General features: G+C 41.3%; 2 protein-coding genes across 3 annotated transcripts; one reads left to right on the top strand and one right to left on the bottom strand.

Annotated features, from left to right (window-relative positions):
* Positions 1–367: 367 nt before the first annotated feature.
* Positions 368–2,831, bottom strand: LOC104443661 (uncharacterized protein DDB_G0284459). The gene has a single exon (XM_010057164.3). It carries the CDS (start codon positions 2,302–2,304, stop codon positions 619–621), a length of 1,686 nt encoding a protein of 561 aa, XP_010055466.1. The 5' UTR covers positions 2,305–2,831; the 3' UTR covers positions 368–618.
* Positions 2,832–10,042: 7,211 nt separating this feature from the next.
* LOC104443660 (pentatricopeptide repeat-containing protein At5g47360) lies at positions 10,043–15,849 on the top strand. Of its 2 annotated transcripts, XM_010057163.3 has the most exons (3): positions 10,043–11,825; positions 11,950–12,087; positions 15,432–15,849. In XM_010057163.3, exon 1 carries the CDS (start codon positions 10,341–10,343, stop codon positions 11,766–11,768), a length of 1,428 nt encoding a protein of 475 aa, XP_010055465.2. In that variant the 5' UTR covers positions 10,043–10,340; the 3' UTR covers positions 11,769–11,825; positions 11,950–12,087; positions 15,432–15,849. The 2 variants fall into 2 exon arrangements, with proteins under 2 accessions (XP_010055465.2, XP_010055464.2); XM_010057162.3 differs by having other exon boundaries at positions 10,043–12,087.
* Positions 15,850–16,050: the final 201 nt, after the last annotated feature.

Below are 16,050 nucleotides of genomic sequence, written 5' to 3'. Positions count from 1 at the left end.
TTGCAAATGGTCAGCTTCTTTCGGTTCATATCTGCAATCAAGCTATCATCCTATCTCTGAACTCTCTTGATGAAACACTCCTGGAATTTGCCAATACCAAAGTTTACTAATGTTGAACCGTGAGAGAAGTCTAACCTAAGCTCGCGACTGACTGAAAATACGCTGTATCGAAGTCCAGATATTTTCATGCAAGCAAAGCAAGAAGACATGCTCATCCAATTTGTGCACTGAGAGGAAGATATCTGATGCACATGATAGGATGGGAATGAGAGAGATCAGCCAACGTACAAGACACTTGCCTTGGCTCACTCAGTTTCCTAATGTCTGCACCGGATGGCATTACTTTGCACAGAGGAATTCAACTGCAGCCATGAAACTGCTATCAAATGCAACCGGCAGTTACAAGGAAATAAATTCCATCGAATGACCATCCTTTTTCTCTACACTGCAAGCTAAGTTCAAATCACTGTTATCATGCCTTTGAAGTAGATCATATAAGCACATGCAAACATAAAACCAGGGTCGGAAAGAGAAAAGGAAAAGAAAATCCAAGAACAATATCGAAATACTTTGGATTATATCCCCTCGACAAGTGGGAACGGGTTTTCAAGTTAATATCTACCTAGAAGACTTCGTACTGATCTCCGCACTCGATTTCTTGATCGATGCGATCCTCTGAAGCCTGATCTGCTCCCTAAATTTAGCTATGAACTCATCGGCTTTCTTGTCCACATCTGGTCCTCCGTCACTGACGCTGCTCGAATCAGCCTCAGCTTCATCATCGTGCGAAGCTCCTTCGAAGGCATCTTCCTCGCTCTCTGAATCTTCGTCTGTTTCCACAACCATCTTTTCAAGAAATTCCGGCCTCCCTGTGCTCTCGGTCGCGAATGAAGTTTGATCGAATTTTACGGTCTTTCTTCTCGGTGGGTTCACCAAATCATCTTCAAATTCCATTTCTGCCACTTCGTTCAGGTAATAGTCTCTAGCATCTCTTCCTTTCCAGGTACCGGAGACCGGCTCGCCAGCTCTTGTTGTCCTCTTCGACTTTCCTGCTGACAAAACATCATCAAGTCCTCTTGAATTCACATCAGACCCTGGATTGGCTTTCCTCATTGGAATTTCCCTGTTGCTTCCATTCGTGTCCTTGTACTCACTCGAGAAGCTCCTTCTCATGTCCTTCTCATATGAAATTCCATTGACCCGAGAACTCGAACTCGAATTCGGTTTCATGGACGATGATTTGAAATACATCGGAGGTGGCGGCGGCGGTGGGGGTGGTGGAGGGACTGGAGGAGAAGAATACTTGTGAGAGCTCCTTCTTCTCACCGGATCCTCCAGAGTCTTCGCTTGCGACTCCGAGGATGGAGAAGGCGATGGAGATGATTTCCTCGGCGAAGATAAGGACGGAGAAGGCGACAGCTTCGGGGACGGAGCAGTGGAATTGGGTCGAGACAACCGCGACGTTTGAGGCCTAGCGGGCCGAGCCTCGAACAGATTGGTCTCAGATTCCTCCATCGAAGGAATGTCTAAATCCTCCTTCACTTCCATCCGTCCTGATCTCGATCGCCAAGGAATAGGCGATGGCAGGACGATGTTATTTTCGTTAGAATTATCCTCCGGCTCGGCGAGATCCAAATCCACGAGCGGCGGCGCATTCCTCTTCTTCATCGAGCCCTTCGAAACCCTCTTCGACCCGAAACTGGAACTAGACCTACCGAACGAGTTCGACACGCCGCCAGGCTCATCAGCAGCATCCGTAGAATCGTCCGAGACCCGCGACTTCAAGCTCCGGACGGGCAAAAGCAACGGCTTTTCCCCGATCCTGGAGCTCTTACTTATCTGCTCATCAACGGAATTGCTCTCCGGAGCCACAACCAACATCGGCTCATTCCTAAGATACTGACTGCTCCAGGTCTGGACCCTGTTGTCATCGGACCCGGACAGGCTATCGGCCTCGTCGTCAAAAACAGAGGACACGTGAAGGAACCTAGACACATAGGACTGCGCGCTATCGAATTTGGAGGGACCGTTCTCCTTCTCGAACTCCTCCTTCGATCTCCTGCTGAAGAGGCCGTAGGAGACCGCAATGCCCACGACCACGATGTGCAGAAGCTCCCAGCTTCTGTTGGTCACGGTCTGGTTTATGAACTCGGGGGCTTCGGAAGGGAAGAGCGGGAGGATCACGAGGAAGACCACGGCCACGAGGGCTTTGTACAGGAAGTGAGTGAAGAACTTACTTGTCCTTGTTGGGTTTTGCTCTGAGACCAGGCCCTGTTTCCTGGTGCCGGTGTCTGCATCAGCCATTTCAGGGGGATGGATTTGCTGTACTTGATGGAGGGTCTTTTCTTGATCACTGGTGCTTGCAAAGATATGAAGAGGAAGGAGATGAAGAGAGACAGAGACAGAGACAGAGACAAAGAAGACTTAAGGGTTAAGGAAGGAAAGTGGAGAAAGAGGAAAGCAAAGAAAGAGAGAGGGAGAGGAAAAGGTTTTGGGAGGAGAGCAAAGCTAATGATCACCGTTATGCCAAGCGTTCCTGGGTTTTTTTTGGGTCATTTGTGGGAGCAACTTCAGACAATTTAATAAATAACCCAAGAAATTTATTCTCCTGCGATTCGATGGTCACCGCACCGGCTCTCGAGAATCCGAGCATTGGAGGATTGTGGAAGCGCCCTCGTTCTGAAACGAATTTGCATGAGCATATAGGCCCCGGCACTTTCTCCTCCTCCTTCTCTTTATCTTATTTTAAGAATGCCTGAACACTCGAGGGAACAAAAAACGATATTTTCTTCGCGATTCTTTTAGTTCTGTCGATGTGAACATGTCTACGACCTAAGTTTGTGACCGAACCATCGACAGCTTACATGTGGTCTGAATGCAAAAGTATGTAATCCAAAACAAAAACCAAAATAAAAAACCAAAAATTCCCAGGGAATCTCAGTGGGGGACAATGCAAGTGATGAGCAAAATGGAAGAGAAAATAAAAGGACAAAATTGGGGGAATGAGTTGAGAGTATATAGGTTGCGTGGATGTGGTTAGGATTCTTCTTTTGGACTGCGTACGCTAGCTTTTCCTCCGAGGGTCATATACCCTTTTAATATTTGTTTGTCTCAGAATATGAATTTAATATTTGTTTGTGCGTATTTAAATCGCAAGATGTTTTTGGCGCTTTTCGGAGAGGGGATAATGCTTTTCTTTCGAGCGGATTCATCTTCCAGTCCTTTTCCAGTCTACTTCTTCGTCCCAGAATGGAGATGATCCTTAGATGCTCTTAAGGGCCACGCAGCTTGTGTTTTATTGCTGCTGATAATGTTGTTAATTGGCCATTTCTAAAATTTGAATTGAGTCATCTATACATAAATTATAAGGTTCTCTACATTCTTTATTTATTTTTTATTGGATTAGAAAAGAGAAAGATGAGATGGTGGATTTTAGGGTTTTCTTTGAAGATTGTTCCAATTTTCACAGCTATTCATCATATGGGTGTGATCAAACTTTTGCGTGTGAACACTTTTTGGACACCACTAATTGGGCACAACATGGACCTGTTTGATTATTGGCTAAATAATAACTATTTTTGTTCTTTTGTTTCTTGAAACAAAAGCAAGAATAAGAACTTGTTTGGTAAGGTTTTTATTTCTGGGGATAGATTTAGAACAAAATAAAAAATAAAGTTGGTTCTTTATTTCTCTTTTCTTTTCTTATTCTTCTCCCTTTAACTAGTTGCCGAAGCGTCACTAACTCTCGACGAGGCCGACGTCGCCATGACTTGATGAGGTCGAACCTCGTTGGTGGGCTCGACCTTGTTGGGGCCAACCTCACCGGCCGGTGACACTCTAGCGAGGTTGCCAGCCCTTGTTTGGCCAATCACCAGTCATGGCCAAGGTTGGCGACTGACTAAAAAAAGAAGAAGAAGAAGAAAAGGAAAAAGAAGGAAAAAAAGAGAGTAAAATGCAATAAAGTTATTAAAAATTTTAAAAAAATTCTAAGTCACAAAAAAATTTAAGAGTCGTACTAAACGTGTAATTCTATTTCGGAATTAGAAATTTTTTATGCTTAGATATTCGTCTAGAGAACAGGATAAAAAAATTATTTTTCAATGAAAATTATTTTTTTAGAATAGAATGGTTACCGAATGCATCATAAAAATATAGAGATAGGGATATGGAGAGTCCCCTTATCTAGAAGCTTGTGAAATATTTCGCAATCGATTTGGGCATTCGTCCTGCCACCGAATCTAAAGTGCTTTGCACGTGGTCGGATGATTCAAACGAGCGGCCTTCAATTTCTGCGCTGGAAATTCGGCAACGTCCGAATCAATTGTACCTAATTCGTTCTTTTTCTCCTAGCGCAATGTCCATATGTTGTATGGTTGATTCGGTGGCCATTTGCATCCGCCAGTGATCCTATGCCATCCGCGTTCCATTTTGATGGACGCGGTCGGTAGTTCATGGTGAGGAATATGCTCGCAGCATAAAGAGCCGCTTTTTGTGCTTTGCTGACTAGTCCCCACTTCTAACGTTTTCTACTATAAAATTTGCGCATCAGCGCTCCCGTAAATTCCGGAAATCGAATTCGGCGGCCCGTGGGGTCAAGAAAAAAAAAAAAAAACTCCAAAAAGAATTAACAAGTAAAGCTGCCATGTGAAGAAAAATGGGCTTCGAAGGTGGCTTTATCGGTCACCTAATGTAAACCCTACATTCCATTAGTTTTGCCAAAAAGTAAATGATTTGAAAAACTTCTCTTCAAAATCACCTTTTGTATTATGGATGAATAGTTTTAGAGTGGCCAGGCTGGAATTTACTTTATTAGAATCAGCTCCTAGTTTTTAAAATCTAGACTCGTCCTATTTGTGTTGGAGCCGATCTTGAAACTCATCATGTTTTTTAAGTTTTGTTCCATAATCTACGCAAGAACCTGTCTTTTTTTGTTCCTTTTTTTGGTTTCATCTTTTATAGTAAAATAATATGAGTAACAAAACAGTTCAAAATAAAAAATGAATAAAGGCGAGCGAACAAAAGTGAGTTAGGAACGAGTGAGGGTTGTGAGGTTTGAATGAGCGTGGACAAGCAGCGAGCAAGCAAGGAGGAGGGTGAGTCACAAGCGAGAGAGAAACAGTCGTGAAGTGTCGAAGTGAGGTTGGAGAGAGCTAAGAAAAAGAGAGAGATAGAGAAAAAGATGCCAAAAGAAAAATTCGAATTATAAAGTCTTATGAAATCGGTTTCAAATTTTTTTAAATTCTCGAGTGATTCTTCACTCGGAATCTGGAACTAAATTGGTTCCAAATAGGAACTTGGCATTGGGTCGGTTTTTAGGGTAGTTCAATCCGGTTACTAAGTAGAAGGAATCCTATTACACAGCTCTAGTTTGGATCACTATAAAAGATATTTTACTATGTGCAATAATTATTGTCTAAATATTTTAGAAATTGTTCACTTTTTACGAAACCAATGGAGTTTTTATTTTAAAAAAAAATTGACCAGATCTTGTTTTCATTCAGTAATAATGTTCCTATTGCCATCCAATAATAGAATCTAAAGCATATCTAGGTTTTAATTTAATTAAGTTGTCCACCCCCTCTATAGATTCCTCTTGGCGGAAGAAAGAAACATCCTCCAGCGACAAGAATGCTTTTATCCACCGTCCATCACCATCTGATCAGATAATTAGGTGCGGCAAGTGCTGAAGTAAGTAGGACATTTTTTATTTTTTTCTTTTATTGTTTCAGCACCAACCTCATTTAAATAAATAAATAAATAAATTCCGGGTCAAGTTCCACGTGGCTTTTGCGAATTGGATAAAATACGAACCAAAAACTCGAATAATTATCCCCACGATATGAAATTGTTTTCAAGCAGTATGACACATTGAATCCCCATCGCACGCCTTATCCATACACATGCACGGATTCTCTTGTTCAACCGCTAAACTAAGTCAATCGACAGTTAAGACAGTAAAGACAATGCATGAATCGATAATTTTCGCGACCAATGTTACCTTAATCATGTTTATTTGCTGTGCTGGAATGCCATCAGCTTAAGCTGGATGATAAGGTATCTGCGCTTTTGCCAAAGCAAATTTGTGGCCGAAAGCGTTGCGTCAGAAAGACTCGTTGACACAACGGATCGGATTCCATCCCCCATTTTCCATCGTTTAATTATTCTTTTAAACCACCCCTTTTCCCAAATCCCCCCACCGCTAATCAACTCCCCAACTCCCCATCCGTATGAAAGACCAAGCGTTGATTGTGCTCAAAGAACGTATGAGTACGTATGCATGCGATAAATAGACCCATCAAACGGGATCATAAATCCATTTGGATCGGATAATTTATAACCCGATTTAATTCATTTGTTTGATGGATTTAGCAGTAAGATGGGTTTTCATAGTGAAGATGGAAGTCGTGTTCATTTTTTGGAAGGAAAACGAGCTCCCAATTAAATCAATCGATTAGGATTTTGATTGATATAAGTGTCGTCATCGATATGAATTTTTCAAGATATTGCTTTTTTAAAGCATGATACAATTCGGATAACTTGTACTTGGCCCCGAATTGCTTTTAAATCTTTTTGGAATGCCTTGCTCAGTCCTGGTGGATTTTACACGTATGAATTGCGTGTGCATGTGATAGGACGGCGAGAAAAAGTTATGATCTCCTTTATAAGCTGATCAATCGGAGCCTTGATGGGTGACCTCTCGGATCGTATGGAGTTTTGATAGAAAGACCTTTTCGTTACGACAAGATATTATCTTAAATTCCTTTTTCCATGCTAGTCATGTGCCCGCTCGGTGTGCGCAGGAGCGTATAGATGTACATGTTCTAATTCTCGCAATTATTCAAATGGAATTTCTTTAAAGTAGAGATATATTATTTCGATTTATCAAATGGAGTGTGAATCAAAGAAAGCACGAAAGAAGGAATATTTGTTGACCAATCAATCTTCTCTTTGGTTTCTTGACCTACATTTTTCTCCTATTGTGTTTGGTGGTTTGTATTTGAGTCCGAATAAATTATTTGGTGATGTTCTTCGGACGGGATAAGCTTAGATACATTGGTAGACATTTGGCGTAAGGGTGGGATAAACCAAGATTGGATATAAAATTTTAAAACTTAACGATTCCTACTTATCAGGAAAACCCCACCTCGAGTCAAACTCATAGTCCTCGGCATTTCTGATCGGCAACACCCCACCACCACTCTAGTGACTATCCACTATGATGGTTCTTCACTTTGACAACCTTGAGTATTCTCGCTAGCGCCCTTGCTCATGGCCAATTGGAAGGCTAGGGCTCACCATTTCATTCATGGCTCTCCCTCTTTCTCAATTGGTTTTCCAGCTTTTCCTCTCTTTTCAATCGCTTTTCCAGCTTCTCGGTTCCTCTCTCTACTTCACATTTGATTACTCATTCTCGGCCTCCATTGTACCACGATCTCTTTCTTGGTCAACTTTGAACTAAATGTTCATTAAGTGTTTGATGAAATGCAAAGGGAGAGGTCAGACTCGCCTTTAGTTCGTAATTGTGCATAATGGAAGAGATTATTCTGTCAACCTCTTATTGACGATGGTGTTTGAGAGGGTTTGAGTCCTCACGTACACAAGGACCCCGTATGAGTTTTTTTTTTTTTTTAAGAAGTAATTTAAAGATTTCAATCCTTTTTTAAATTGTACCAAACATTTGATTGGATATTTCTATAATCCAGATAATATTTAGAGGAGGATTTCAAATCCCCTTTTATCCTATCATATTCTATTATAATCCGAATCCATACGACCAGATGAAGTCCCATATTTAAGATTTAAGGCCATGTTAAAAATGGAAAAGAACAATTTCATACATAACCTGCCACGAGTTCAATTCGTATGTAGGTAATTCAAGTAAGAAATATCATCAACAGCCTATCGTGCACATTGAATTCTAACTATTCTAAGGGCTTATTTGGTAATGTATCTAATAGAGTTTGATTCTATTTTTTTCCCGAATTAAAAAAAAAAAAAAACATAAATCAATTTGATAACTTCTTTGTTTCTGGGAATAGATTTGAAATAGAATTAAGAAGCAAAAAAAAAGTTGCTCCTTTATTCTCGGGAACAACTCTAGAATCAAGGCAAACCATTTTTTTTTTCTCTTTTCTTTCTTTTTCTCTTCCTCTTCCTCTTCCTCATTGTTAGTTGCCGGCTACAACAATGGCTGATGACTAACTAAATGAGGTCATTGAGCCTCACTAGTGGCCAAGCAAGCTAGCCCAACGAGGTCATCGGACCTCACCCAGCCAGTCGCTAATCGTTGTCGTGGGCGGCGATCGGTTAGAGAAGAAGAAGAGGGAAGGAAAAAGAAAAAAAAGAAAAGAAAGAGAGAAAAATATAATAAAAGTATTAAAAATTTAAAAGAAATTTTAAGTCAAAAAAATTTAAGGATTGTATTAAAAGCATTTTTATTCTGGGAATATAAATTATCATATGTCTTTAAATGTTTAGAAATTTGTTTAAGAAACACAATAAAAAAGAATCATTTCTATGCAAAAATTATTTTCGGGAATAGAATAATTACAAAATGGACTCTAATAGTACGTGTTATTTATGAAATTCTGTAACATTAACCAAGGACTTGCCTTAAAAAATGGATCACTCCTTAGCGTAAAATGCATGATACTTTGGAGATGGGAGGGAGTTAAAAGTGCATAATTGATTAATCATGATGAGATAGGAATATATATATATATATATATTAAGATTTGAGAAATCTTGCATTCTAATTTAATTACTTGTCTTCATCGTATACTCCTCAAAACGAAATACCATCTCTAGAAAATTGATATTCCTTTGTTTCTAAGGAGAAATCTCAATCGTGGAATCTATTGTCTAGCATATATTCCAATTGATCAGATACGGATGCCGAATCGCTTCTTGATAATTTGAATTAATCGAATACCATCTATTCGAGAATTAGAGTGTATGTTTACACTTGCGATGTTTAAAGAAAATATTGACCTAGTCTACTAGGATAAGGGCGTCGTGGAAGTCAGGCCCGAGGGGTCCAATTCAAGTTTGGTTAAGCCCCCAGCTGTTTATCATTACTCTCTTTTTACGTTAGAGAGTTGACTCCAAGAGAAACGACTCGAGTTTACGTCTCCAGTTCGACGGAGTAGTTTAAGGATTTGCTCAGGTCCTATCTTACGAACATTAAACCCAGCCGCCATATTTATCGAGGCACGGGAGCTGCCTCTACCCTGATCCTGTTTAACGTCCTCATGGGGCTACGGGGGCTACCCCCATGAAAACCCTCGTTGGCTTGGCTGGTCCACTTCTCGGTGGGAAGACTCTCGAGGAACCCCTTCAGTGCTAGGGGGAGTAGTTTAAGGACTTGCTCAAGTCCAAGTCTTACGGGCATTAAGCCCAGTCGCTATTTATCGAGGCACGGGAGTTACCTCTACCTCCAATCCTGTTTAACGTCCTTATGGGGCTACGGGGGCTACCCCCATGAAGGCCCTGGCTGGCTCAATTGGTCCTCTTCTCGGTGGGAAGACTCCCGGGAACCCCTTCATTGCCAGGGGGAGTAGTTTAAGGACTTGCTCAGGTCCAAGCTGATTGATCTTAAAGCCAATATAAATAGATATTTGAAGAAATCATCAAATATTTTCACAGATTTTAGATAAATATTATTTTTTTGTTTCGACAAAATATTTAAGTAAGACTCATTAGGAAGCTTTCGTGGCCATCCAAAATAACCCATTAAATTAACCGACGAAATGAGATGGAACATTGCAATTTAAATTAAACTTAAAAGAAAAGGTGATCCGAAAAAAAAAAATCTCAAATTATTTCCTTATATCATCCGAGGTCACTCACTTTCAGATAAGGACGGCGGCAGCGACGGCCGGCGACGAGGGATCGGGCTGTGGAACGTGCTGGGCTGGCCCGACCATGCGCCATGGGCCACGTCGAGCCGGTCCGGCACGGCCCACGAGGCCCGTGGGCCTGCACGGGCTCGTAACGAAGCAAATAACCGTCGCTTTTCGCAGCCTCAGCGTTGCCTGGTAAGGCTGGTATCAGAGCTCTAAGAAGCGGAGCTGAACAAGCGGAAAACACGGTCGGAAGCCGCCGCCGCCGCCGCCGCCGCCGGCCGCACGCGATCTCGAAATTCAGCCACATGGCAGGCCACCGGCGGAGGAGGGAGCGACCTTAGGATCAAAAGCCAAAGAACCCGCGCTTCTCCGCCACCTATCGCGGGCACCGGACGAACAGAAGGTTGCATCTTGAACCCCATTCGATCCGCAACCGTCGCCTCGCCGGCCGCGGCGGCGGGGGAATACCTCCAACCTTCTTTTTTTCCGCAACCCATGTCCCGCTCGTCCGTTGCTCGCATGATTTCGGTCTCGATCACCTCCAGAGTCCACAAATTTTCGACCTTGCAGCCGTCCGCAGCCTCCGCCGCCGAGAAATTTTACTCTCGCGTTCGGCAAAATGGGGGCAACATCGAGAAAGCCCTCGCCGCCGTCCGAGCCCATCTCGACCCTTCGTGCGTCGGTGAAGTGTTGACCAGGTGCTCCACTGAACAATCTCTTTTGGGTCTGAGGTTCTTCGTGTGGTCTGGTCTTCAGCCGGGTTACCGGCACAGCTCTTACATGTATGCTAAAGCTTGCGAAATCTTTGAAATTAGACGAAACCCGCGAGTCATTCGGGATGTTATCGAGTCTTACGGTGTTGAGGAGTGTCCACTTAGTGTCAAGGCGGTTAAGGTAGTTTTGAATTTGTGCAAGGAAGCCAAGCTTGCTGAGGAAGCCTTATGGGTGCTCAGAAAGATGCCCGAATTCAATCTGAGGGCCGATACGACGGCTCACAATATTGTTATTAAGTTGTTCTGTCAAAAGGAGGATATGGATAGTGCAGAAAAATTGATGAGAGAGATGAGCGAGGTCGGCCTGTACTCTGATATGATCACCTTTGTGGAGATGGTTAAAGGGTTTTGCAATGTGGGTAGGTTGGAAAATGCTTACCAGCTGATCAAGCTTATGAGGGGACATGGCTGTGTACCGAACGTGGTGGTTTACTCGGCTCTTCTTGATGGTGTGTGTAGGAATGGAAATATGGATAGGACATTGGAATTATTGACGGAGATGGAGAAAGATGGCGGTCATTGCAGTCCAAATGTGGTTACTTATACTTCAGTTATTCAGAGCTTTTGTAACCGTGGTTTGACGAAGGAGGCACTGGGAATATTGGATAGAATGATAGCTTGTGGTTGTGCCCCTAACAGAGTTACAGTTGCTGCTCTACTTGAGGGCCTTTGCAAGAAAGGCCAATTGGAGGAGGCTTATAAGTTGATTGATAAAGTTGTCTCAGAAGGTTCTGTTCCAAATGGGGAGTGTTATAGTTCTATGGTGGTGTCTCTGATGAGATACAAATTTTTTGATGAGGCAGTAATGCTTTTTAAAAGATTGTTGGATTGTGGGTTGAAACCTGATGGTTTGGCTTCTAGCCTTATCATAAAGGAGCTTTGTACTGAGGGAAGGGGGTTGGACGGATTTCAATTTTTTGATGAGATTGAGAAAATGGGGTGCTTGCTTTCAATTGATTCTGATGTGTATTCTGTTCTTTTACACTGGCTTTGTCTGCATAACCATATGATTGAGGCTACCAAGGTTACGAGGACGATGCTTGATAAAGGTGTACGCCTGCAAGCTTTATATGCTGATGACATAGTCAAACATCTGCAGAAATGTGGTGACAATGAGCTTGTATCTCTCTTGAGTGAGAGATTAAGGTGATCTGCAGAACAGGAAGTCCAGTGTATTAAATGCTAAATTAGATTGCTTGTTACAAAGGTGCGCGAGGACTAGGCGACTAGCTGTCTAATTGTGCATAGAATGGGATTGAAAAGTCCAGAAGATGTTTGCAAATCATGGAACTGACCATCATAACGTCCCTTTCATATGTTTATGCTTCCAGGCAGTTCAAGCTCCTATTGATGATGGTTCTGCCTGTTATGTATCGACCTTCTTTCTGAGCATTCTGGAGCAAACGCTCTTGAACCTTTCAGAGTTCAAGTATCGGCCAATTGCAACTTTTCTTGACTCTTGACCACTGGTATGGTGATTTCTTTCCTTGAATCCTTGGAGAATTTACCAAGCTTGCACTATTTTGGTTAACTTCTTATTGATTTTTTTTTATTTTTTTTATTTTTGTGTGTTTTTGCTTTGGGTGGGGAACTGGTGTGATTGTCACTAATCATGAATAAGAGTTTATCTTGCTTGGAGATGTATGGTTTGGTATATGCAAGGTGGAGGGATGTATTCCCTGATGAGGTTTATGCTGAATCTTAAGAGGTTTAAAAGCACCTCTTGAAGTTCCTACTTGATGTAGATGGGTTGTGAATGGGTTAAGAAAATGAGAAAAACACCTGGAATTGGAAAGTGGTTTTCCTGCACATCAGCTTGCTAATAAACCGAGAAAGTTTTTCCTGTTCTGTAGCAATTTTCTTATTGCTGGGGTTATCTTTGTGAGCTAGAGCTGAAAATTCTCTTCTGGCCTTTGGTTTTGCAAAAACATATTAGACGCGTATATGATGACTGATATCTTAATTTTGGATCCTGTGTTGTTTCATGTAGATGTTAACGGTCCAGTACCTAGAAGCATTCTTTTCCTAGGATATTGCTGTAGTTTATTAGTTGCCATCTATTCTTGGAGCTAGATAAGTATTTGCACCTGATATTACCCAGTTTATTGTATTCTATGTGAGACCCAGTTTATGATATTCTATGGGATACAGACAACAAAATTTCAAGGCATTGTTTGTTGGGGTTTTCAAAACCAATAGCCTGGTTTGAATTTCTCGCCAAAGCCAAAAACATAAATATGAAAATTGAAAAGTAGTGAAAAAATCTAAGGTGACTTAAAATGATGTTGCCTACGGGTCATACCATTAAACAAAGGTCCTATTTCAAACTTTATATGTTTAAAAAAAAAAGGAAAATGGAAAGCAGAAGTGACACTGAGGATCCACTCAACCTCATTGGAGTGGACTCCTCTTGCAGGCGTCAGAGTGATGCTTGATTAATGAATTTATCCTGGAGGTTAAGGTTGCTGGTCGGTTGTCCTTGCACTTCAGGATGGGGCTATTTTGATTGGAACTTGATTGCCCTTGTCCACTCGGTAATCATGTCATCATGCTACTAGTAATCATGTCATCATGCTGCTTCATATTGAAACAGGCTATGTTTTTGTACTGATAGCTAAACGCTTGGAGAAATATCTGGTCTAGTGTTGCTTCGTTTGTGCTCAACAAAGGAGCACTGTTTCTTTTTTGGTGGTAAATCAAATGAAGCACCTCTAAGGCTATAGCTAGCCTGAAATTTTTACTGCTATTTATGATAGAAAAATATTTGTAGCTTTTGCATCCTTTTTTGCTGACTATGATGCTTCCGACATGGATGATCCTGCGGACCATATAGGATTTGTGCCAATTCTTAATTGTGCAGTGAAGGCTTTCGTGGTTTGTGGCTTTGTTTTATTGCTGGTTCAAGATTTATTAATACCCTCCAAACGTCTTATCATGAGTTTTGTAATAAGGGTATCGGATATTTTGCGACCCATCGAACTCGATTAAAAATCGAATTCACTCATCTAACTCATTACAATACTATAAGATCCTAGATGTTCACAATTTCAAGGCATCGTTTGTTGTGGTTTTTGAAACCAGAAAGCCTGGTTTGAATGTCTCACCAAAGCCAAAAATATAAATATAAAATTTGAAAAGTTGTGAAAAAATTTAAGGTGACTTAAACTGATTTTGCCTATGGGTATGCACCATTAAACAAAAGTCCTATTTCAAATTTTATACATTAAAAAAAATTAAAATGAAAATGAAAAGCAAAAGTAACACCGAGCACCCACTCAACCTCATTGAAGTTGACTCCTCTTGCTGGCTTCAGAGTGATACTTAATTTAATGATCTTATCTTAGAGGTTAAGGTTGCTGGTCGCTCATCCTCGCACTTCAGGATGGGGCTATTTTGATTGGAAGCTAGCCCTTGCTTTGGTCCACTCAATAATCATGTCATCATGCTGCTAGCAATCATGCCATCATGCTGCTTCATATTGAAACAGGCCATGTTTTTGTACTAATAGCTAAACACTTGCAGAAATATCTGGTTTAGTGTTGCTCAGTTTGTGCTCAACAAAGGAGCACTGGTTCTTTTTTGATGGTAAATCAAATGAAGTACCTCTAGGCTATAACTAGCCTGAAATTTTTACTGCTATATATGATGGAAAAATATTTATAGCTTTCACATCCTTTTTTGCTGACTTCAATGTGTCGGACATGGATTGCGCCCCTGATAACAAGTTGTTGTGGATGATTCAGAGGACCATATAGGATTTGTGCTGATTCTTTAATTGTGCAGAGAAGGCTTTCGTGGTTTGTTTCTTTGTTTTCTTGCCGGTTCAGTATTTATAAATACCCTCCGAACCTCTTATCATGAGTTTTTGTAATAAGGGTATCGGATATATTGCGACCCATCTATCTCAATTAAAAATCAAATTCACTCATATAACTCATTACAATACTATAAGGGCCTGTATGGTAACATTTCTGTTCTTCCCAATTTTTGTTCTTTTGGTCCCTGAAACAAAAAAATAATAGAAATTTATTTGGTAACACACCAACTTATTTTTCTATTCCCCGAAATAGAAAAGTAGCCAAGAAATATATTTGGAACAGAAACAAAAAAACAAAAAAAAGTAACTTTTGTTCTCGGAACAATTTCTAGAAATAAGTCAATTTTTTTTTTTTTTTTCTTTTGTTCTTCTTGCTTGCTGTGGCTCTGGCGGCTGCTTGCCAACCGTTGGCCACCTCCAGCCGCGCCGCGGCCACTGTTAGCGACAATGGTTGTCGCCGCTGCCTGATCTTCGTCGCTGCTGCCCACAGCTCACTGGCCACCCTCGAACGCTAACAACCGCCACCAACCGCCGTTTCTGTTGCCCCATTGTAATGGGCGGTGGTCAATGGTCCGTGAGCAAAAATAAAAAAACGAATAAAAAAAAAATCGTACCGAATGCATTTATATATATGTTTTTTTCAATAATAGAAACTTTGTGTAGTTACTAAACACGTTATTTTATTCGGAAATTGTTTCCCGAAGTAGAAATAAAAAATAATTATTTCTGAAAAGAAATGCTTGCGCGCACCCTAAGATCCTAGATGTTCAATCTGTTGCTTTTCAATTCTTGGACCAAATTGAAACTATGCGTCTGTTGCTTTTCAATTCTTGGACCAAATTGAAACTATGCAAGCAGCTTTTATTAGCTAACAGAGGGGCATGTATTCTCTTGCGGACTTGATTATTTCTCTCGCCCTTTGATCCTTTCTTGCCCGAGAAATTCATTCTGTACTCATGATATTCATTTAGTGCTTCAATTCCGTTTTCCATGCAGGAATTCTCGTCCTCCGTGGATCGTGTCCCCCGGATAGGAAATTTCCGCTTACTTTGAAACTCCTCGGACAGCTCATGCATGACGATTCAGGACGATCGGCCATCTGATTGGATCCTTGTGCCTGTTGATTCCATCATCTTCTTTGCTCATTGGTTGGTAGATGAAAGTAGTGGTTTGAGTGTCGCTGGTCTTAACCCAAATTTGCAACCGTTCATCCATTGAGTGGATGTTTGACACTATGAAAAGCAGCTCGATCGTCACAGCTGAAAGGGGATGTTTAGTGGGGTTGTTGTAACAACACATCAATGACCCATTTGCTTACTACATGCTCTCTCCCCCTCTCTCTCTCTCTACATTAACTTTGGTGATGTAAAGTTGAACTTGGAAGCATGAATTTTTCCCGTTGACGATTTGCCTCTGCCATTGACTTTCTGGTGCATCAATTACTCTGTTCATTCCTGGCTATGTGAAGAAACGGGGGGCTCTACAGATGCTGGCACAGATCCCACCAAAGTAGGCACCTTTAGAAACTTTTAACGGGAAGTAGCCAGAGAGTGGTAGTAGACAATTGGACCACTTTCCTGCACCCGGTTCCAGAAGTAAAATCTCCGGCTCAATC

Source organism: Eucalyptus grandis, chromosome 5 (genome assembly GCF_016545825.1).
Source record: "Eucalyptus grandis isolate ANBG69807.140 chromosome 5, ASM1654582v1, whole genome shotgun sequence".
NCBI classification, from domain to species: domain Eukaryota; kingdom Viridiplantae; phylum Streptophyta; class Magnoliopsida; order Myrtales; family Myrtaceae; genus Eucalyptus; species Eucalyptus grandis.
Note: the sequence above shows the minus strand (reverse complement) of the source record. Positions and strands in the feature narration are given on the sequence as shown.

Excerpts from the sequence above, each read along its gene's own strand:
- LOC104443661 (XM_010057164.3), bottom strand. The coding sequence starts at position 2,304 with ATGGCTGATGCAGACACCGGCACCAGGAAACAGGGCCTGGTCTCAGAG.
- LOC104443660 (XM_010057163.3), top strand. The coding sequence starts at position 10,341 with ATGTCCCGCTCGTCCGTTGCTCGCATGATTTCGGTCTCGATCACCTCC.